Source organism: Metopolophium dirhodum, chromosome 1 (assembly GCF_019925205.1).
Source record: "Metopolophium dirhodum isolate CAU chromosome 1, ASM1992520v1, whole genome shotgun sequence".
Classification (NCBI taxonomy): domain Eukaryota; kingdom Metazoa; phylum Arthropoda; class Insecta; order Hemiptera; family Aphididae; genus Metopolophium; species Metopolophium dirhodum.
The window spans coordinates 60,153,372-60,177,569 of record NC_083560.1 but is presented as its reverse complement, the minus strand read 5'-3'; the positions used below and the strand labels follow the sequence as shown (position 1 = coordinate 60,177,569).

Genomic DNA, 24,198 nt, shown 5'->3' with positions numbered 1-24,198 from the left:
CATTTGTATCAAATATTTAAAAACACGTACTATTATTCGGCACTTTAATTATTACAAAACAATAAACATTAAAAAAAATAATAAAATAGTTAATTATTACATATTTTTATAAGTTTTAGTAAAATTAGATTGTATGACATTGTAAGGATCATTTATAACAAAATTATTTAACCATAGAATCTTGGTAACAAAAAAAAAACATTATTATGACTGAAATATTTAGATCTCCTTTAATCATAATTTTGAAAAACAAAATCTAATAATTAATAACCAATAAGTTTAAATTTCTTAACGTTTTTCTTAAAACCAATTTTCACTGTATTTTACGTTGTGAATTTTTAAAAATTTAAAGTTCCGAGAAAAACAATGCTTGGTTAAATTACATTTAGATTTAATCGTTCAATGTTCAAAAACTAATTTTTATATTATACAATTCAATAAATAATTCAATATTTGTTGACATAATAAAAAATAGTTCTTATTTAAATATGTATGTACCTATTGATATTTAGTTAGTTTAAAAGTATATTTATTATTACATATAATATATGTATATTTCTAATATTTGTATCAGTGACTACAAAAATTAAATAAAAAAATTTAAAAGTTGTAAGCCTATTTTAAAGGATCTGTTTGATACCGTGACGGAGATAGCCCTATCAAAGACATTGCTTTAGAAAAGTCTAAATCGTTAAATAGAGAACTCGCAATACTCGCTGAGGTTATGTTAGACCCATCACTAGTTGTAGGAACATCTTCTAACGTCAAACTGTTAGCATTACATGATTTCAAATAAGACTCTAAGTGTTCAACCAAAGCATTAGGTGTTTGAAAACTTGATGTTGACAGTAAGAGTTGACGTGATGAGATTACAGCAATCAAATTTTGCAAATTATTTTTGGCAGTATCACCTGAACTACCAATACAAACTATTTCACTAAGGAAATTCCATAAAAATCTGTGTATTGTATCATCTTTTGGAAATTTATCCATCAACGAAATCTAAAGAAAACACATTGAATAATACTATTTATAATTTTTTAACAATTTAATATAATGTGTACCTTCAGTTTTTCCAAATAAGTCACATCGTTTTTGTATTTGTCTTTAAAATTAATTACATCCGGATCATATTTATTGAAATCAACACATTTTTTCTGAAAAAAAGAAATGTACGTGTATTTCTATAAATATTGGTATATTATTATAATAACAGCCTACAACATTTAAAACAAAATATTTAAAGTTAGGTTTGTTTGGATATAACTTACTAATGCCATAACAATATCTAGTGTTAATGATTTTTCTGGTTTAGTAGTAAAATGCATGTTCATTGGACGTCCATAATCGTGTATTTCATTTTCAAATGATGGCAGTACCCAATAACACGTTATAGTTGAATCAAGGGTCGATTTGCCTTTGTCGTAAGGAGCTAAATCAATTTTTATAGAATTAAATCAATAATTTTTCAAAATGATAGTTGAACAATAAAAAAATGTCTTACAACAAATGATTCCGACACATGGAATGTACGATTCGACAGTTGGTCCTTTTATTTGTACTTCATAATCAAGTTGGGCTTCGATATCTCTTAAGGTGGGTGTCGCGATTGTTTCAGGATGCGAATGATACCATCCAACTAGTACCATGTTTTTAGCTGTAAAAGTGTTTCGTATTTCTTCTTCGATCAATGACGTGAGTTCAGCATCATGTAGACGACTTCTGAATGGGTATGCGTTTTTCACAGTCAGTGCTATAAAATGTAAACATTGAAAAAAAATATCTATATAAAATAAATTAATAAATACAAACTTTGTGTAGGAAAATCCCAATTTCCAGCAAGATACCCAACAACTTCTGAACTCATCAGATGACAGTGAAAATCTAGTAATAATTTTGCGTTTGCTGATATATTCACATGAAATGGTTGGACTTTATTAATATAAGACCAATCTGTACATTCCACTAATGTATTGAGATTTCTGCAAAAATATTGTTATCATTGAAACTATTAGTATATATTCATTATTATTATATAAGATAAAAGAATAGTTACTAATAAATGCATTAGAATTTACTATATATTTTATTTTAACTACAGTGGAACCTCGATAAGTCAAAATTCAAGGGAAATGCAATTTTTTCAACTTATCAAGGTTTTGACTTACTAAGATTTTAGAAAAAAAATTCAACTTAAAGAGTTTTTAAAATGTATGCATGTATGCATGTATGTATTTAAGTTTTTAAGTAGTATTATATACTATGTAAAAAAATGTGATAAATAGGTTATTTAAATTTCTCTTCCTCTTCCGGTCTGTTGGAAAGTTTAAATTAATTTCTTTACTATTCTTTATTATAGTAGATAGTGTGCTGGCTGGTATTCCAAATTCTTCGGCAATTTCCTTCTTCTTTTTGCAAGGCATTTTTACATTCGTTACCGTACATAGACACCGCACACGCATAACCGATCGATCGCAACTGGCAATACCGATACAAATTAAAAATACTGTTGTGTGCCAAGGTTAGTTAATATATATTATGATAATAAACACAATAAATGCGATTAGATAAAATAATCGGAACGTTTACACAAATGTTTATAAAGCTATCCGTCATTATCTGTCTATATCCGGAGCACAAAATGTTCGAGTTATCTATAGTTTTTTTTCAAGTAATCAAGGTTTTTGCAAGGGAACAGAATTTTTTTTGACTTACCAAGGTTTTCAACTTATCGAGGTTTCACTGTACATTTTAAAATGATACAACTGGTGGGTAAATCATTTTTAATTTTTTTCAATTATTTTAGGATAATACAAAATTATCTTAAATTTGCATGGCAATAACTCTCAAACATGCAAATAAAAACTTTGCAAAACATTTTAAATTATTATGCATTAAGAAAACAAACTAAATGAAGTTAAATAAACTTACTGATTGCTAGATCTCGAACGAATTTCACTAAATTTGATAGGTTCTTTTGCAACATGTGACTCAGTTGGTGGATTCAATGGTAAAACTTCATTTTGAATTGCATATGCGACATCAGATTCTGCATCTTCAACTAAAAACAGTTCTTTATTAACATTTTTTATAGCACCTTGTTTTAAATAAAAGAAGCAAATATATGAAGAATATTATCCTGACAGTGATAGAACATCTGCATGTGTTTAGTGTTGTCTTTCTTGTAGATAAATACCACATAGCAAATTTGAGTTCAGACACTAATTCTATGTTCATAACTTTAATTATAAAGTAAATTAACTTATTAGGAGAACTTAAAGAACAAACAATACTTGTGATTTTACGATTGTTTTTTTCTATATTTTAATTTTCTCTATATTAAATAATTAAGATTTTTAAAATTAAAGATATAGGTCACAAAGTTTTGAAATTTCCAACCACATTTTAAAAACTTTAATAATACATACGTATGTACTACATTTAATATATTTATCAATATTTTTATTTATTCTTCAAGAAGATAATGGGGACTGAATATGTTCATATGGTAATATTAGGTAAATATTGTTTTTAATTTTAACAATAAAACAAAATAAAATTTAATTTAATATAAATAAATATGTAGATTTAAATTTAAGTAGGTACTACTAAAATATTAAATATTTAAATTCTTACCTGGAACTATATTGTGCTCTATATTTGAAGATTCTCTTTTTCTAAAATATGCATGCTTATATGCATCCAATTTCTTTCCTTTATATCGAATCTATAAATTAAAAATAATTAACTCTAAAATTTTAAAATGTCTGTTTAATACAATACTTTGTTTCAAAAGAGAAGACACCAGGTGGCCACGACCAAAACCGGTTTTGCTACGTATATCTGGTGTCATCTCTTTTGGAACAGAGTATAAGTACCTATATTTTATTAAATTTTATAAATTGTATGATTATTATTTTACAATACTGTATTACTATAAAATATAATACCTAGCACATTAACCATCAAAAGGTGGAAATGTTGTTACATGTAAGCAAAATTAAAATTAAATTGTTATAGGAACCTATGTTGTTTTAATTTTATTATTATTATAATTTATTAATTAATAGATTAATTATCATATATAATTGCTTGAAAAATAGCTTGATAATTTAATGAAATAAAATTACTGTATTACCTCTACATTTAATTTGTAGTGTGAATACTAAAAAGTAATGTTTTTAATTATTTAATAGTTAAATAATTGACTTATAAGCTGTTGTATACGGCAGCGTTTCTCAAACTGTGGATCGTGCCACACTGGTGAGTTGTGAGTCAATTATTGGTAGGTTATGAGTCAATTTTTGGTGAGTTGCGAGAAGTTATATGAATTATATAGATTCTGAGAAATGTATTCATTATATACCAATATTATATTCATTGAATTTATAAATGAATAAAGTAATAAGTTATCATAATAGTAATCAAATTTTGTTTTTAGAACTAATTTTTAACCTTGCTAAATGTAAATAAACCATGTGGATTGCGATAGATTTTTGGGGATAAAGTCCAGGGGCATCTTTTAGGGGATATTTTGGGTATTAAAACAACCCTCCCCCAACCCCATCAAATAATTCTGGCTACGCACTTAGAGTTTCTTCAATACATCTAATGATTGTTGCAGGCTTGTAACTACAATATTGTATTTTACTAACATTTTACAAGGATAAGATAAATGAAATTGTATATATTAACATGTGTCTTAATTAAATTGTTATGGGAATAATAAAAAAAGTATTTATTTATATAATACTTGTTATTATATTGTTTTTTAAACAATTTCCAGTATCCTAACTTTTGTGTATCCGAAAGAGGTGCGGTCCCAATTAGTTTGGATAATCGAGGTTCTACTGTACATGAAACGTGTATGTAATAAAACGAGCATCATGTTGCTAGATTCAAAAACAATGCAAAGTGTATCAAAATCCCAGCCTTAGTAAAATATTAAATTTTTTAATGCTAAAATAGTTTTATATGCAACCATAGCATTACAGCAATTTATTAGATAGTATTCTTACCAAATAATGCAATTTATTTAGGGAGGACACCATTATGTCTTAAAACTGTTTCTCACTAAAGTAAACACAATAGAGAACTCCTAAAAGCAACTGGCAATATATTTATTTATTTTGTGTGGCTATTTCATACTGACAATTAAAACTGTATTGTATAACAAACTGTTATACTTTATAGAACATACTTCATTGTTATTAACAATGAAGCAGATGTAACTAAATGGATAACATGATAAACAACAAAAAAAGTATCAAGTTACTATAATTTAGTACCATTGATTTTTATAGTATTAGACACAAGATACCTATTTAGTTGAATATATTTATTGCAATGGAAAGTATGACATTATGGTCTCATCCACCCACCCTCCTACTCCCCTAATGACTATAGACTATAGAGTATAGACATAGTGTTTTGTAAATACCCATACTTTGAAATTAATATCTATAAATTACATTATCCCAACAGGCTAAAATCTACACAATATTCATCTTATAGATACTCATATTTCAGTATTTGTTTCCTAAATAACTAATATAAATTCTATTCTAATAATGGAAATTCAGTACTATTATGGTTGAATTAAATCTAAGCTATTAAAAAGGTTCGTCATAATGAAGATAAATTTAATATACAGTTTAATATATTTTCACAAACAATGAATTCAAAGTAAATTAATAAACTGATGTCTGATCAAAAAACTTTTAAAAGATTTAAATGCAGGGAAATTAATAACTATTAACAGTGTATAAAAACCCGAATTGAATAATCGCATAGTTGATTAATAAATAACTTTTTTATCAAAGTTGCTCAAATAATTTGAAATGTATGTATATCTATATCATAATAATATATATTACTTTTAAAATAGAAAAAAATAAAATGAATTGTATTATATCTGTTAAATGCATATAAATCAGGTAAAGCAATAATTTCTTAATAAGTATGAAAATAAAAATACTAAAAACTTAGTGAACAATATAGTATAATTAATTTTAACCACTTAGGTGAGAAAGATTTTTATTAGATTTTAAGGAATGTACCTATATTTAATGTATTTATTATGAATTGTACTTACTGATGACCAACCACAGCCAGCTTTTTTTATTTTGTTAATTATACTTTTACAATTATAGGCCCATGCACTAGGAGATGCGAATTCATTTAATGTCTCAACTGATCGGATTTTACCATCTGGTAATAAATCTCCCATAAATCGCTGACCCTAAGAAAAAAAATTAATTAGATAGTTTCAAAATTATATACCTAAACTAAAATTTCTGTAAAAAATTATGATTTAAATTAATTTTAAAACAAAAAAAAAGTCATAACTTACATTTAATTCTTACTTCTTGTTTTAATATATCCTTAAATCAAATAACTTTTCAACACAATTTCAAAACAGGAATAAAAATATTCAATCCGTTTGACAGTTTACTCACACAGCAATAATAAGCTCAAATATAAAAATAAAAAAAATTTATTGAATGAAAGCACAACAGAGAATATATTTCTGTCAACAACAAGTACATAATTACTATGCATAATCGATATGTCATCTTTAAGTTCAAACTTGTGCTAAAGAAAAAGAAAATAAATAAAATAACAATACAGCACAAACACAACATACTCTATTGAATCATCATAATCACAAGCTATTGCAGACAGGTGTTACACGCAATGTTATTAACCGTAATCAAATGGACGAATACGAAAGAAAATGAAAATAAAAACCATGCAGATCAACTATGAGCAAGCGCACAGGGCTCAACAGGGTGACGGATGGCAACGATTGTTCCATGTACCATGTACTCGAGTGACAAGACAGAGTTTCCAGGCTCGAGTATGTTTGTCTCCAACAGCATTTGCAAGGTGACAGTGCGGCTGGTGGTGCCACGTACGCGACGCTTATTGGACCTAGCGGACGACGTTGACGGTCCTACCGTCACATCCGAGTCCACCACGGCCGTCCCGTTCATCTCGCAGCCGTTCACCATCTGGATAGGCACATGTGAGAATAAAATATATAGAAAGACGAGTGTCGTCGTCAAGTCAGGTCGGTCTAGTGACTGCAAAGGCCGCGACGACAGCAGTGACAAAGATCGAGACAAAGACTGCATCGGCGTACGAACGTAGCGGACCGCTGTTCGTGACGCCAACAGCGAAAAATCGAATTCGTACTTACCGGAAACGGAGACCGCGACGCGCGACCGGGGACCCGTAGACGTTACGTAAATTATCCGCGAAAAAATTCAAATTTAAATGATTGGAATAATTTAATGATAATATTGATAATAGATGCGCACATAACAATTATCAGCGACCGTCTTATCAATATTACACCACCGCCAGTCACGTCAAGTACACAACCACCGCTGCACTGCAATCGCCGCGCGCCGTCTTCGATCGTAACTTACTGACGCGCAAGACGAAGCGTACTGTTAAGAATGTTAAGATAATAGTAATAATTAATAAATAATAATAATTAATAATCATAATAGTAAAAAATAATGGGTAACAATGCCTTAAACTTAATGGTATCAAACGGTCCGGTACTCCGCTCAGACAACGCAGGATTATTGACTGCAAAATTAAGATTTCAAACCTATAATATACGTTATATTATGTACATTTTCAGTAGGTAATTGAGGTAATCTTAAATTGTTTTGGGATACAAGGTGGTGATGTAGTCAGTAACCTGATAGTTCGATTTTTTTTTAGGTGGGTAAGTGGATGTCGCTCTGCTGTACAGTAGGTTACAAGTGGGTCACTGTAATGGATGATGTTAAATTTGAATTCAATGATATTTATAGAAAAAAAAACTAAAAACATTGAAAACTGACAATGTCCGTAAACAGTTCAAAAAGAGTCCAAATATTTTCAAAAATTTATCGTGTATATAAAATGCTAATATAAACATTTAGTGAAATTTTCGAGTATCTAAAGTCATACGTATTTTAATTACAACAAAATAAGGAAATCGTTACATGAGAAATCGAGTGAATATCAAATATTGTAAAAATATGAATTTCAAACGCTCATAAAAATTTAATTTGAATTTCTTGTAGACATTTTTTTTTATAAAGGTAGATAAACTTATGGATAATCTTGTATTACATTTTCAAATCTTAGATTTAAAAAGAAACATTTTTATGAATTCTCAACTCAAAATAATTTGCTAATTTTCGCGATTTTTCCGTATTTTGTCAATATTTGAACTTTAAATGCTTATAAACAAAAACTGTGACTAAGGATTTTTAATATTTTTCAAATATCATTCTAACAATTTAGTAGGAGCCTTGTAATAAATTGTCAAGCTTTTTTACCCAACAAATAATGTTTTATTGACATCCATAGAAAAAAATACTAATAAAATTGGAAACTGAAAATGTTCCTAAACAGTTCAAAACAAATCAAAATATTTTTTAAATGTTATGGTGTATAGAAAATGCAAATATAAACAACCAGTGAAATTTTCATGTATATACGTTCATTTGTTTTAGAGTTACACCAAAAACCAAAATCGATGTTCTCGAAAACAGATTTTGCGTAAAAATTCCCGTTTTTTCCTTAATTTTTCTTTTGTTTTCACGTCACTTTAGAAAACTACTGGGAAATTTTTACTTTTGACCCCCCAAAGTACCAACTAGATTCACTTTCCTATCAGAAAAATTACTGTTGAAGAAAATCCAAGCATTTTTACTGTCCTAAAAGGCGATGGCACAAAAATAAAAAAATTTAAAAAAAAGCACACATCATTATAAAATCAATACATTCATCGCTTTGCTCAGAATCTAAAAACAGGGAGCCAAAAAACAATTATTTAAGCGGCAACTACAGGTAGCAGAACGTATGTCTAAAAAGTATCTTAATGACAACTTTTCGCAGAAAATGACAGCTGCTGCTTCATTATTTACTAAATTGGTATACTAGAAGGTATACTTACTTGTCTATGGCTTTAATAGCGACTGATCCTCGCACAGATATCTATATACTAACTATATAGATGTCTGTGGATCCTCGTAACAAGCTTCGCCATTGCATGCGTTATCATACCTAATGTTCCATCTATTTCTATAAGTCTATGATTATAGCAACTATAATCATAGAAAGCTGCTGTGAAAATACTGTTTTTATTGTAGAGCCGTTTGTTTGGAACTTGAAATACAAAGAAATGTATATAAAATGCATTCTAGCGTTGTCTCTCTCTTCAACTCTTATGCAAAATGTCATTGTCCATTGGTGAGAGAGAAAGATAGGGCCAACGCGTTAAATAATTTCATCACTTTCTTATATTATAGATAATATATACGAATTAAATATAATATTATGGTTATTAGGGCCCGGAATTTGATGCATTTGCCTATTTTTTTTTTTAATGCCTACATTTCGAAAAAAAATTTATTCATGGAATATAGAGTTTAATAATACAATTTGTATTTTGCATTTTTGCATTTTTAGGGAATTTTATGCTTTACGGTCATTATTTAGTGCATTTTATTCATTTTTGTACTTTTTTTTTATATATTTGCATCTTTCTTGTTGAAAGTTACATTTTATTGTAAAACATTCAGTTTATTATCTTTATCGTTTGTTGTCATGATCTACTATTATTTAATAAACTATTGGCAATACTATTTTAGGCCCGGTACACACGTGTATTATTTTGAAGTACCTGCCGTCTCCCCTGCATTATCGCAATTATAGAGTTAGGTGCAAAATTCAACATAAATATAAAACTGTTTTAGAAAAAAATAGTGGTTATAAAACAATGCAGATTATTTCAAAAATATTCAAAGGACAAGAAGTGACAAAATAAGGATTGCCAGAAGATTTGAATACAGATGATATCACATCTGTGGAAGTCGAAAGAAGTTTTTCAACCTACAAAACTTTATTATCGAACAATCGCCAATCTTTTTTATTTGAAAATATTGAACACACTTTCATTATTCAGTGTAACACATTTATTGTTCAAAAGTATTAAAATAAATTCAATTTAAATTGTTTAAGTAATAAAAACATATTTAATGTATAAAAATAAAATTAATAATAATTATAAATTTATAACCATTATGTAACCTTATTATAATATTGAAAACGAAATTTTTTAAAAATGTTAAGTCATTATTCATTAATGATTATAAATTATAAAGTAATTTTTGGTATTTTTGTGGTCATTTTTTGATGTTTGTAAGTCATACTAACATTTTTTTTTAGTGCATTTTTTAAATAGTTTTAGGTCATCGAGTTCCGGGGTCCTATTAAATATTAATTATTTACTAATAATATTACTATATTTCATTTTAATATATTTTTATTTCTACGATTGATATCATTATCACGTTTGTAGATAATAGTATCTAAAGTCGTGATTACTATATAACAATTTGAATACATTGTATTTCTTTTGTGCTTGAGATTATTTGTCCCACAATGTCATGATCTTAATTCCGAGAGAAAAGTGAAAGTTTTAAATTGTAGTCCAATCATTGGATGCATATTATTATTTATTATCTAAATACTATAAAACATCGTCTACCTATTTTGTTGTATTTGCTATTTATTTTGGTTTAAACGTTCAAATCACCAATTTTACAATTTGAATTCCGTGGTACCTATTACTAGTTATCACATATCACCTTTGCAATATTATACTTAAAACATTACGATTAACGATATTTTAACAAATTGTCTGGTATTGAGTTAAATAAAACATAAACAAAAGTAAAATCCATTACTAATATTTACTTACACAATATTATTTACGCGTTGTTCATATAATTTACCATGTTTTTAGGAATCTCTAGTTTCCAAAAAGGAATTTTATTTTTTCGAAGTAAATATAAAATTTGTATTAATACCTATTCGATAAGAACAAACTAATTAATGTATTTTTTGTATTGATATTTTTTAGATATATCAAAAATTAGTGCAATGTCTCAATATCATACACTAAAAATTGAAAATTCTAAAGAATTTGTTTTTAGTGTCCAAATAAATAGACCAGAAAAAGCTAATGCAATGAACAAAACGATGTGGCTGTAAGTAATATTTTAAAATTTGTACACATATTCTGTGATTGATATTTAAAACCATCTATGGAGCCAAAGAGCCGCTAAAAACTTCCCTTTAGAAGTTCCAATTTAATTCTCCTATGACATTCTACAAGACCCAAATAAATTAAAACAGATTTAGAGTCCACTGTTATTAGTAGTTATTTTTTCCTTTAATTTAAATTGACGTTGATTGAGACCCACAAAGTTTGATAGTCATTAGTCATTACCTGTATAGTTAGGGTTGTTAGTAATTTGAATTTAAATTTTTATTATTATTAATATAATTATTATTATTCCTTTATAATTATGACTAGAGTGCAAACTGGGTCGAACACTAATCATGACCTAAATAAGTGCATGTTTTCTACTTAGTAGAACTATAACTACCTACCTACTATAATTTAAATATATTTTATATAACTAGCCACCTAGGTAATGTAGACAATGATCTATAGAATAAATAATAGTTTTTAATACCTAATTTCTAAAGTTATGTGTACTTAAAAATCAATGCAGAAATCAACTAGTACATAGCTATACTCACACAGCGTTTGGGAGATAATAATATTTTATGAATATTTTAAAGAGCTTAAATAATAAATATTTGATTAATAATATTTTATAAATATTTTCTTCTTATTATAACAAAATATTGTACTATAGTATATGATTGCATAGAAATGTTGACTTAATATTTTTGCAAATACATGATTAAAATGTTTTGTAAATGTTTTTCATAAAATAATTTCAAAAATATGAACTTCTTGGAAAGAATATAACTAAAATATTACCTAATTATTTACGCAACTTTTTAAAATATTTTGACAACTATATTATTTTCCTGAAAATATTTTTACCAGTTAGGAAATATTTTTATGCTGTAGGTGGTACATAAAAATATAAAATAATTTGTGGTCATTAGGTTTAGTGAGATAACTAATGACACTTTTAAGAAACAATTAAAGTGTATCATGTGAACAATGTTATACATTTTTTTTTAGGGAAATAGGAAAATGTTTTAATGAATTAAATGAGAACACGGATTGCCGGGTAATTGTTCTTTCAGCTAATGGAAAATATTTCACTTCAGGTACAGTTTAAATATTATGTTGCATACTAATAATATAATTATGTATCAGACTACTACTCAGTCCAGCAAAAGAACATGCTGTGGCCTAAGGAAATTAGGTTCTGCAAATCCTCATGCAATACGCTATCATAGCGGAACAAGTGTCGTGTGAGGATATGTAGAATCGGAGTATTCTCTCGCTGATCAGAGTAGTATTTTATTCAAAATTCAATTGATAATCTTTATGTTTTGATAAAAAAAGATTTACCTGTATTTATTATCATTAGGTATTCAATAATATAACAAATTGTGTTGAGAAGGTCTAAGCATAATTATTATATTTTATTTTTTTTTCTTAATAGGTATTGATTTATTTGACCTAATGAATCTTGGCCAAGAGGTTGCAAATCATGATGACATTGCAAGAAAATCAAAAGTTTTACGGTGTTTTATTAAGACATATCAAGATTGTCTCACCGCTATTGAAAAAGTATTATTATATTTTATTAACATAACTATTCTCAAAAACACTGTTAAAAATAAACAACTAATTTATTTATTTTGAATATATTGTATAAACCTAATATTGAGCAAACATCTATTTTATACAATTACCATTTGTCAGCATTCAAATTTTAATTTAACAAATTGTACTTTAATTTGTCAGTGTGATAAACCTGTGTTGACTGCTATTCATAATGGATGTATTGGTGGTGGAGTTGATCTAGTTTCAGCTACAGATATACGATATTGCACAGATGATGCTTGGTTTCAACTTAAAGAAACCGAAATTGGTTTGTTAAACTTTGGAATATTATATTATAATAATATTATTGTTAATGCTACATTATGTTTTTTAATTGCTAGATTATTTTTTTTGTTTTATTAAAGTTTATCAACAATTTTAAGTTAAGAACATATAATTTAGGCAAATTAAATATTTTTTAATACCTTTATGTTTATTTAATTAGGAATGGCAGCAGATGTTGGTACACTGCAAAGGATGCAAAAAAGTATTGGAAGTATGAGTACATTCAATGAATTAGCATTTACTGCTCGTAAATTTCACTCTAAAGAAGCCAAAAGTATTGGTTTTGTGACTCAAGTTTATGACACTAAAGAAAGGTAATTTTGATGATATATCTGTGAATATTAAATATTAGTCTTTATAAGCTTATTGTTACAAGTATTTTACTGATTGAATTTGGTTTTTATTTAATAGTTTTTCATACTAATTTATTTTTATATTCCTAATAAATTTATGTTACCATAATTCTACTACTACAATAATATTATAGTTGTACTTATTTAAATATTAATTTTTAGTATGTTAGAAAATGTTATGAACATTGCTTCGAACATAGCCAGCAAAAGTCCTGTAGGAGTCCAAATGACTAAAAGAAGCATAATTTATTCACGAGATCATACCGTCCAAGAAGGATTGGATCATATTGTAAGTTAATAAGTATTAAAAGTAAACAATAGTAACTGATTGCTCTGGTTTTTAAATAAAAGCTTATAAAAATAAAGTTAATGACACTTTTAACATGTTAAATACATTAAAATGATTTAAAATTACTTATATTTAAATTTAAATTTAATTAATTATATATTATTAGACTGTCATAAGTACTTTTACTGTTTACGCTGTTTTATTAAAAACAATATATATTTATATTTATATAAATAAATAATATTATTAAATTCCTATTATATGACATTTGTAAATTCGAGTTTGACGGTAGACTATCAAATATTTTAAATGAATTAATTAAATAATTTTATTGAGTCCTATGGCATCAAATAACTTGTCAGGAATTAAGATGTAACAAAGTATGAAGTGTATTCACACATTATATGATTTATAAGCAAAAAAAACTAAAAAATAATATTTAATTTACAGGCAGACTGGAATCAAACATTATTACAAAGTGAAGATTTCATTAAAGCCTCAATGGCTGTTGCTACAAAGGATAAAAACCCAATATTTTCAAAACTATAATTAAGTATTTTAGTATACTACATTTTGGACATGAATCAATTGCTCTCACTTAGAATTGTATATTTACAGTTTATTTAAAATTAACAACAACCAATGGGTACCATCCAATATTTAGATTAGTAATTACACTGTGGTTACATATTCAAAAGAAACTAAACTCTATATACTTATACTATATACTATAATCTTTATACACTATTCCATTTAAATTTACCCACTCGACCAACAAAAACCAATCGCCGCCACGCAGCCTCTCCTATATAGACGGTGGTGGAACAGACTAAGAGGATCCGAATGTTCCGGCGGCTTTGTCAGAATATGCATAAAATTGGGCAATCTTAAATGGAATTAAGTATAGTAGATAATATAGTAAATTGTATTATTAGAGCTAGTACAAATAATGATAATTGAGTATATTTAAAAAATAAACATTTAATTAGAATATCACAGAGGGAAATTGATACCATTAATAAAAAACTGTTTAAGTAAATAACAACATGTTTTTAAATGTATAGTTTATTTTAAGTTTATATTATATTATTTAATACATTTATGTGTGATAATATATTTAAAAGTAATATATTTATGTTATATAAGTAACTATATTTGCTATACTTCATACCAGTGAAGTATTGCTAAACATATTTGTGATTATACCTTTTTCATGCATATAAGTAAATCCACAATAGTAAAAAGTTAAAACATTGTTATTAACATATTCACTGCATATCATATTTGAGTATATTTGTTGTAATGCTAAAAAAATTTAGGTTTTCAATCAAATTCTTTAAAATATCAACGTACAACTTGTATGTACTTATGAAATAATATTTATAAGAAACAAACCAAAAACGAACAATTTAATCATAATTCTAACCTAATTGAAGGGCATTTAACAATAAGGTACATGACATCAATTATTCAGTTACATCATTAATCGTATACAAACGATATTAAATTACATTATTTGATGTTCATCTGCAGTGAACCATGTTAAGTAAAAAAAAATGTTTATCGCTTTGCTCAATATAATAATTTTTTTGTAACACTTATTATGACTATCAAATTTAAATATTTAATATTTTTGAGGATAAGTCTTTAGTGGATATTTACTGCAGTACTTTTCCAAACAAAAATCACGAAAACATCTAAGGAAGATAATCACCTGATATATGAAAATTAAAAATTACTTATAATAATTATTGAATATTTTGTTTTAGTCACTGAAAATTCTAATAGATGTTGTATACCCAAATATTATCGTAAATTTACAGCACAATATAAAAAAAAAAACTAGTGACTAAACGCTATATCCCCCCAATACCACCACTGTTATCTACTATGTTTGGAGCATAATGGCTCCTAAGAAAAATGTTTATTGATTTGGTTAAAACAGGGGATAGCTTAGATTTCTTACATTTTCCTAACTATTATATTCAAAAACTTTTAGCAGTTTAAACTTTAAAATATAAATTAGCAAAAAGATAAAAAATTAGTAAGAAACTTATGCCAACTTGCATGAAAAATGAATTAATTTAATGGACCACTCATGATTTACTAAATCATGTTTAAGATACCGTTATCTTACTATTGATTCAATAATTAATGATTAGTCATAGTTCATGTAACCTGGCATAATGGTTTCAAATAATTATACTCATTGGTATGTTTTATAATTATATATGTAAATGTTAATTTTAAAATAAAGACATCAACAACTAAATATATTATACTTTCTGATACAACTCATAATTTGTTAAAAATTTCAGATCGATGTGTTATAAACAAATTAATAATTAATCCATAATACAGTAAATTAATTTCCGTGCTAGTTTAGGTCCAATTAATATTTTATATTCTTTAATCCGTTCATCTTCATTTTCGTTATTACCAATTATTTTGAACGCTGAATAATGCATCAATGAACCACGATACAGTACTGGAATCTATAAATCATAATATTAATCCACGATTACACTAGTTTCATTAATTATTACATTATCTATTGTGAAAATATCAGCATCTTGAATATCACCAGACACATCAAATATTGAATACTTTTCATTATCAAGTTTCTGAATACATTTGTCAATTGCATGCCATGTATATTTAAGTGGGCATAATAGATAAGATGGTCGAAATTTTGCCTTATAGCGCATTTTTGAACATGAATGTATATAAAAGCCCATATAGTAATACTTCAAATCGGGTGACATCTTGTACAATTGTCTTACTAAACATATTTCCCTAAAACATTCTCAGAATTAATTAACTTCAATATTAAAGTAATAATTTATTATAAAAAATTTTGAATTTACCTCAAAGAACTGTAAGTTCCTAACACTAAATTATGATAATCTGGGTCGTAAAATAAATATACAGATGATACACATTTTGGTAAAATATCTATTACTCCAACAGCTATTAGTTTATCACCAAGCCAGTATTGTTGATGAAATGAACCATATCCTGGATGATCAGGATGCTTTGATTTTTCTTCCTAAAAATAAAATTGATAACATTTAATTAACAATTATGATGTGTTTGAGGAGCATTTATCAAATTGGTGGATCGATCAGACCGACAAACTTAAACAAAAACTGTGTGTTACGGATGATATGGTATTTTAGACCTAGGAAAGGTAGCAGTGCCGTATGCTATTTACACAATAAATGTTCGTATCATATGATATCGACAAATACTATTTATCCACAGACCGCAATAGAGCTATATAGGGTTTTTCACCGAAATATAATTGAAGGAGATATCAAATCTATATTGAATTACTCAACCCTAGAATTTAAATGATTTCACGAATAATTGTATGCATCTTGTAATTATTTCAATTGGTGATTTATATAGACATATTATTTTATACTAACAAAACTTGGGTGAACTTTTTAAACAAAAAGGTGTATAAATTTGAGAATCTTCATTCATCCATGAAGTGTTTTGGTTTAAAATAAAAATAAAATTACAACTAATCATGCATAGACAGCATTATGTGTTGATAACATACAACACCATGTATTAAAATTTTTAGATAATAATATTTATTGTGTAAATAGCATACGATACTACGACTCTAGAAAATTGATGATACCTTCAAAGGTGAATCAACAAGAAATGATAAGTATTGCTCCATATTACACTCATCTGCTTTGTCGTTGTGCACAGCTATTTGATATTTGGCAAATAGGGTAGCTCCGGCAGTGAAAGTTTGAGCAAATGCTTCTGTGCCGGTCTTGACCAAAGACACCTTACACATAAAAAGTTTTCAATAAGTTAAGAAATAAAATCTTACTTTAAGAGGTGAATTGATAAGAAATTGAATAAATTGTTGTCTTGAACAGCGTTCAATTTCATCACCGTGTATAACAGTTTGGTATTTTTGGTATACTGCATACTCATCTTCAAAAGAATTACTTGAAGATTTGATCATTAGTAATTTTATCTAAAATGTATTATTTTTAGATTCTGATCAGAGCCATGAATATATTGATTTTAAAATGATGTTTTTTTTTTTATTTTTTGTATATCATCACTGTTTGGGGCAGTAAAACTGCTTAGATTTTCTTCAAAAGCATCTTATTTGACGAGAAAGTAAATCTAGTTGGTCCATTTGGGTGGTAAAAATGTAAAATTTCTAATTATCAAAAGTTCTGGGAAAAAAAAACATAAAAATTAAGGAAAAACGAGAAATTTTATGATAAAATCGATTTTGGTTTTTGGAACTCTAAAACATATTATGACTGTATAAACATGAAATTTTCACTGGTTGTTTATATTACCATTTTCTAAATACGATAAAATTTTTAAAATATTTTGATTTGTTTTGTACTGTTAATAGACATTTTCAGTTTCCAATTTTTTAGTTTTTTTTTCTACGAATGTCAATAAAATTTTATTTGTTGGCTAAAAAAGCTTGACAATTTAATACAAGGCTCCTAATATATTTTTACAGTAGCAGTTGAAAAATATAAAAATAAGTAAGCACAATCTTTTTTTATAAGCATTTAAAGTTTAAATTTAAAATTTAATAATTATTTATGTTATTTAATAAAAATTTATAAATTGTTCAACTTTTATAGCTAAGGATTGAAAATTTAAAAAAAGGTTCGACGTGAATAGGTTATATATAAATTACTTTATTCAAAATTAAATCATCAAATATACTTGGACACTTGGTAATATCAAAGGCTGACTGACCGTTTTTTATCAGAATCGTTTTTCTTATACAATGTTATTATACCATTGAATTCAAATTTACCACCATCCATTACAGTGACCCACTTTAACCTACTGTACAGCAGAGTGACAACCACTTGTTCACCTTGTTTTTGATTGCTTATCTTAATTTTAATATGACAAACCTGACATGTATTAATTAATTATTACATATATATACATCAAATTTTTTGTATGTTTTGTGTAACAAACATAAAATAATCAAGTACCAACTATTTTTTTTTTTAAACTACATGTTACAATAAACTTTTGCTTTCCATTTTTTTTAACATTTATTAAGTAATTTAACCTGGTTTTACCTTTTTAAGTTAATTTTTCTAAATATCCTTTTTTTTGACTCGTTAATTAGTTTTTATCAACTGAATATAGTGAGTAAAGATAAGGTAATAAGCTATAAGTAAAGATGTGTGTACGTGTATGTATATTATATGTGAGTCTTTTGAATCCATTATTCTATAGTTAAAAGTAATGGTATGATTTAAGTATTTAATTTTGATTTTATTTATAATATGTATTTATCATGTATGTTTTTATCTACAGCTTAACTATAACTATATATTTCATTCAACTACAAAAAAAGTAGTACTACAGATAATGAAGTGTTGAGGTATTTAAATTATTAATAAATTAAATTATGATATTATTGGTAGATTAAAAATTATTAGTATTACTTGAAGTACAAATTCCACAATTAATATAATGTATTAACAGTTTTATTTATTATGTTATATCAATATTAATTATTGGCACATGGGTAAATTACACAATTCATTTTTTGATTAATTTAGTATACCAAAAAACAAGTCAAATTGGATTATTTTTTTGTATATTATAATTTATTACATTTTATGACTTACACACTTACTACATTTTTATTATTTTTAATAATAAATAAAAATGTTATCTAAATTATAATTTATACATTTTTGTTATTTATTTTTTGAAACAAAGTTTTTTTATGGCACAATGCGGGGCTAGCCGGGAAAAAACGTTCCTAACGAAATACTATAATTTATAATATATTATAACAGTTATTTTAGCCAAATCATCCAATTTTTATTCCATCATACTGATCGATCTAGTAATTTGATAATACTTTTTAAAACCTTTTGAATTCGTTATTATGTCTACTTGAGATTGGTCAGTCCACTTTTCCCGATTTCACCACCCCCTCCCCCAACCACCAAAAATTTAGCTTGAATATTTTGAAATTTCTGAATTTTCAAACGTTGATTATTTGGAATTCAAATCAGAAATCTCAAAATGTGAACTGACCGATCTCAAATAGACATTCTAACGAAAGTTTTCTGAAATATTATAGCATTATTAGATCGATCGGTAGGATGGAACAAAAAAAAAGCGGAAGTTGTAGTGACGGTCCGCGATAGATTGATTATAAATATTTTGCGTATATTGATAAAACATCACTACACTACGTATGTTATGCATTTATAATTATTATAATTAATAAAATATATATGTAATAAGTATATAATATATATAAGTATTGAATTGTACGTAGGTAATATATTTTTTGTCACGCCTTAAAAAACTTATATAAGTATGATGGATACTAAACATGAAACAAAAATATGTACCTCGAGATCTACTATAATTAATATACATCAAAAATGATAAAATCCTATTGGGAAGACAGATTAACACTGGGAGCGCTGTCGACGCCAATCGTACTGATGGTTAGGCGGTTCCCCCTATGTGGAGTCGGGAGATTGTATGTATTTTCCCAACATTTCGCATATATTTTGCTTTAAGTGAAGTGTATTTGAATGTATTTGATAATATTAGTAGAAATTGTACTTACCAACGTATACAGTTAGCTATAAAAGCGTATAAACTTTCGATACCAGAATTAATTTATTATAAAAAGTAAAATAACCAATATAAAATTATATCTATACATCCCGAATTGGAAGGTACAAATTATTAGATTTAATTATAGATTAACAAAACGCTCTCTGGTGAAAACAGTTTGTACCTTCCAATTCGGGATGTACAGATATAGTTTTATATTGGTTATTTTACTTTTTATAATAAATTAATTCTGGTATCGAAACTTTATACGCTTTTATAGATAACTGTATATGTTGGTAAGTACAATTTCTACTAATATTATCAAATACATTCAAATACACTTCACTTAAAGCAAAATATATGCGAAATGTCGGGAAAATACATACGATTTCCCGACTCCGCGTTGGGGGAAACCCGCCTAACCATCAGTACGATAGGCGTCGACAGCGCTCCCAGTGTTAATCCGTCTTCCCAACTGAAAAATTACAGGGAGTTTATTAAATAAATATCTAGCTTAATTGTTTATTACATTTGTACATAAGTTTTTCATGAAATAACAACATTCAATACTTTAACAATAACCAGTGGAGGAATTAATGAAACAAATATTAAATTTTCGGACTGGGTGTAAAGGCTACAGTTCAAGCTAATCACGCTCCCTATTAATGTATACATATAAGTAATATATTAAATGGGCATACAAAAAGATATATATATATTAGAAAATAAGTAAAAATGTTCAAAATAAATATCAGAAGTACCTAAAATTCTGAACTTTTTATTTATTTTTGAAAATTTAAATATAATGTGTAACGCACATATAATAGTACTATATAAAATTTTATTTTGTTATTGCCATTGCCCCTTTTAAACGGTCTGGATTATAATAGTATAAGCATGTACTTAATACTCTAGTATTTTCACATACAATAAATTTAATTAGACTTTATTTATTTTCTTAATATCTTTGAAAGCAGACTCTCGACACTCAAAAAAAAACAGTAATATAGTAAGAAAATTAAGTTAGAATCAATTAGTTAGTTATACCACTAAAAGAAAGCACCTAATACATATATATATTTAAGATCATACTTACTCCATGTATAAAAATATATTAATATGCATTGAATAAAATTTAAATTTAGTAACACAAAATATTTATAAATTAACCTTTTACTATTAATATGGCTACTTACTCTTAATTTTTGAAGTCCACCAGTAGATACTGAATCATTCTCTGCAATAAATTCTTCTAAACATTTTTGATAAGGTGCTGAAATTGTAGTTACAAAATTTGGATCCTTGGCTAGTTTCTTTTGAATGCGTAACAATTTTTTTTTTTTTGAACTCGGCAAATTTGGATCAGCTCCTTCGCCTATAGTATTGAAATATTTTCTTAATTATTAATATATTAATATTATTACGTAACACTAGTTTAGGTTTAATTTAAAAAAATTAAAAAAAAAAAAAACTATACCAGGCTTAAATTTTTTAGGTTCTTTCTTAGTATCAGAGTTGCAACTTAAATTAAGAGGTTCAACCATTTTGTTATCTTCTATAAAATATAAAATATTGAAAAATTATCATCATTGATATACATATTTATTAATTCAATGATAACAATTAAGTTTTTTTTAATTTAGATTACCTTTATTTGTTGTAATTAAAGTACTATTATGAGAACCAATAACAGAAGCACTTTGTTCTTCATCGAATAAATAATCAGTGTTAGTAATTTTCATTTTATCATCATGATTTTGTATATCTATAAATATTATAAATCAGAATTATTTATGTATTAGTTTGTTCATTGAAGGTACAACTAAAAATTAATAATGTAAAACAAATTTATTAAAAAATTAATAATATTAAGTCAAGATAATTAGGCATGAATATGGAAAAGTATTTAAAGCCGGTATTACACTAGTTTGACATTGGTCGATTGACAAAAAATCGGTTAACATCAGAGGAAGGTTTTTGTTGATCGACCAATAACAAACCAGTGTAATATCAGTTTAATGACTTAATATAAACACAATATAATAATGAAGAAATCTAAAAAAAAAGCAAAACAAATAAATTAAAAAGCAAACTACCTTCTAATTTATATTTCATGATGGGTTCTCTTTCAGCTTGTTCAGTATTAACTGGATTTTTCTCACATTCCCCATTTTTTAAAAATGTAGTTACTCTTTTAATGATTTTTTTCTGTGACTTTGATAACTCAACATTTAAAGCTTCACATCTATTTTCATACAATAATTAGATAATTAGCCACATACAAGTTTAAAAATAAAATAAAATTTAATTAAAATAAATATCAAGGTAGATCTTTTAGGCATTCTTTTCAAACCCATATTTTAAGTTTTAATTATTTATATACTTCCATATTGATAGTTTGATAAAAGTAAAAAATAAAACTACACTCCGGTCTTGAGAAAATTAATATATAAGCTATATTTTTTATCTGATTTAAAAAAAACAGATTATACCTGATAGTGTAAAGTGGACAACAGGTCTTTTCCATGAGTGCTTTGTAACAATACTTGCCAGCACGTCGCCACCCACGATCAATCATATCTTGATATGCTACTACTGAAAGACTTGAAGCCCACATTCCTATCAATCAATCATATTATATAAATCAATACAATGCCCAACATCCAAGAACATATGTATGAAATACTATGCTTACCATTGCTAAAGCTGGAATTTTCTTTCTTGCAGTAACCGCATGACGATCTCTTAGTTGACCCATTATAAAATATTATGCTTTTTGTATTAATGCTCTGCATAATTAACAACCGACTTGAAAATAAATTATATTTAAAAAGAATAAAAGCACTCAATATAACGTATAGAATTAAAAGATCAACAACAGAGCTGCTGAAAAATACACTATTAGTATAAGTACAAAGTATACAGAGTTAAGCTACAAAGGCTTATAGTTTAATACCTAGTACATACATAGAGTAATACTAGAGTACCCAGTACAATTTTGTATCTATAGGTCTTTGAGAGCGCACAATATAATAGTAACGCACAGAGTACAATCTACAGTCTACACAATGACGGCAATTATTATTGTTATATTCTCGTAGATATATGATACTCTGTTATTATCTATGATTATTCTTGTATGACGTACACTATGACACTGCTTCAGCTGTACGAAATACCCACGAATAATATCTATAATAATATCTAGTATCTACTATCTAGAGAAATATCTGTGTAGAAATAAATTTGCATCAGCGTTGATAATGAATGATAATAGAATTCCGTTTCAATAATATTATAATCATTGAACTATATAATAACTATATAGTTCAATGATTATAATGCGCCGCAGGTACGGACTTCGGGACTTTACTGATATCACAGATTTCTATACTACATAGTACATACACAGAATATATGAAATTTCATATTATATTCTGTGGCACATACAACAAAAAAAAATATATAGAAATCTCCGACTATAATATTATATTATATCTTAGCCCCGAGTCCGTGGCTGTAGACCAGTGAACGAGTGAACTACTGACTGTCTTAATGATTTTATCAAACGATAAGCATGTACGAAATACCTCGACAACTTACAGACTACACTATAGTTATTACACCGCGTAATGTGTAGGCACCTATATTAATTTTCAGAATTTTGAAATTTATGGTTTGTACTGATTTCTTGTCGGCTTGTGTTTTTGTATTTTGTTGTATTCACTGGACTGGACAACAATTGACGATTGTATAGTTTTGTCTAAAGTTCCGTTCATGACAAAATATTGTTTCATGCTATGTAGTAAATAGTAATGGTACTGCCACATAATTAGTGACTGTTCTGAGACTCACAATTATTCATGACAAAATAGATATATTTTGACGTGCAATTATTATTGCAGTCGCTACCAGGCCGACATCCACACGTCCATATATTCAGTATATTATTTTAATCAGATGTTATGGGTACTTTCTACTACAAAGTAATC

General features: G+C 26.8%; 3 protein-coding genes across 8 annotated transcripts; 1 reads left to right on the top strand and 2 right to left on the bottom strand.

Annotated features, from left to right (window-relative positions):
- Window positions 1-217: 217 nt before the first annotated feature.
- On the bottom strand, window positions 218-7,403 carry LOC132936479 (MPN domain-containing protein). 2 transcript variants are annotated; one of them, XM_061003212.1, is made up of 10 exons: window positions 7,202-7,403; window positions 6,822-7,013; window positions 6,095-6,241; window positions 3,637-3,727; window positions 2,932-3,061; window positions 1,813-1,982; window positions 1,505-1,753; window positions 1,272-1,432; window positions 1,065-1,157; window positions 218-1,002 (listed from the first exon to the last, which is right to left on the bottom strand). In XM_061003212.1, the coding sequence occupies exons 2-10, from the start codon at window positions 7,011-7,013 to the stop codon at window positions 616-618; spliced, it is 1,620 nt and encodes a 539-aa protein (XP_060859195.1). In that variant the 5' UTR covers window positions 7,202-7,403; the 3' UTR covers window positions 218-615. The 2 variants fall into 2 exon arrangements, with proteins under 2 accessions (XP_060859195.1, XP_060859196.1); XM_061003213.1 differs by lacking the exon at window positions 7,202-7,403 and having other exon boundaries at window positions 6,353-6,960.
- Window positions 7,404-10,427: 3,024 nt separating this feature from the next.
- Window positions 10,428-14,746, top strand: LOC132934454 (delta(3,5)-Delta(2,4)-dienoyl-CoA isomerase, mitochondrial). Of its 2 annotated transcripts, XM_061000755.1 has the most exons (9): window positions 10,428-10,743; window positions 10,817-10,855; window positions 10,934-11,060; window positions 12,077-12,165; window positions 12,507-12,634; window positions 12,812-12,938; window positions 13,116-13,269; window positions 13,471-13,597; window positions 14,048-14,746. In XM_061000755.1, exons 3-9 carry the CDS (start codon window positions 10,954-10,956, stop codon window positions 14,144-14,146), a joined length of 831 nt encoding a protein of 276 aa, XP_060856738.1. In that variant the 5' UTR covers window positions 10,428-10,743; window positions 10,817-10,855; window positions 10,934-10,953; the 3' UTR covers window positions 14,147-14,746. The 2 variants fall into 2 exon arrangements, with proteins under 2 accessions (XP_060856738.1, XP_060856737.1); XM_061000754.1 differs by having other exon boundaries at window positions 10,428-10,855.
- A 1,103-nt stretch (window positions 14,747-15,849) lies between these two features.
- Window positions 15,850-23,477, bottom strand: LOC132934453 (arginyl-tRNA--protein transferase 1). Of its 4 annotated transcripts, none has more exons than XM_061000751.1 (11): window positions 23,163-23,453; window positions 22,902-23,089; window positions 22,699-22,825; window positions 22,303-22,451; window positions 21,855-21,971; window positions 21,684-21,761; window positions 21,403-21,581; window positions 17,250-17,405; window positions 16,465-16,646; window positions 16,144-16,393; window positions 15,850-16,092 (listed from the first exon to the last, which is right to left on the bottom strand). In XM_061000751.1, the coding sequence occupies exons 2-11, from the start codon at window positions 22,999-23,001 to the stop codon at window positions 15,943-15,945; spliced, it is 1,488 nt and encodes a 495-aa protein (XP_060856734.1). In that variant the 5' UTR covers window positions 23,002-23,089; window positions 23,163-23,453; the 3' UTR covers window positions 15,850-15,942. The 4 variants fall into 4 exon arrangements, with proteins under 4 accessions (XP_060856734.1, XP_060856735.1, XP_060856736.1 ...); XM_061000752.1 differs by having other exon boundaries at window positions 23,174-23,453; XM_061000753.1 differs by lacking the exon at window positions 17,250-17,405 and adding an exon at window positions 17,451-17,600 and having other exon boundaries at window positions 22,902-23,477.
- Window positions 23,478-24,198: the final 721 nt, after the last annotated feature.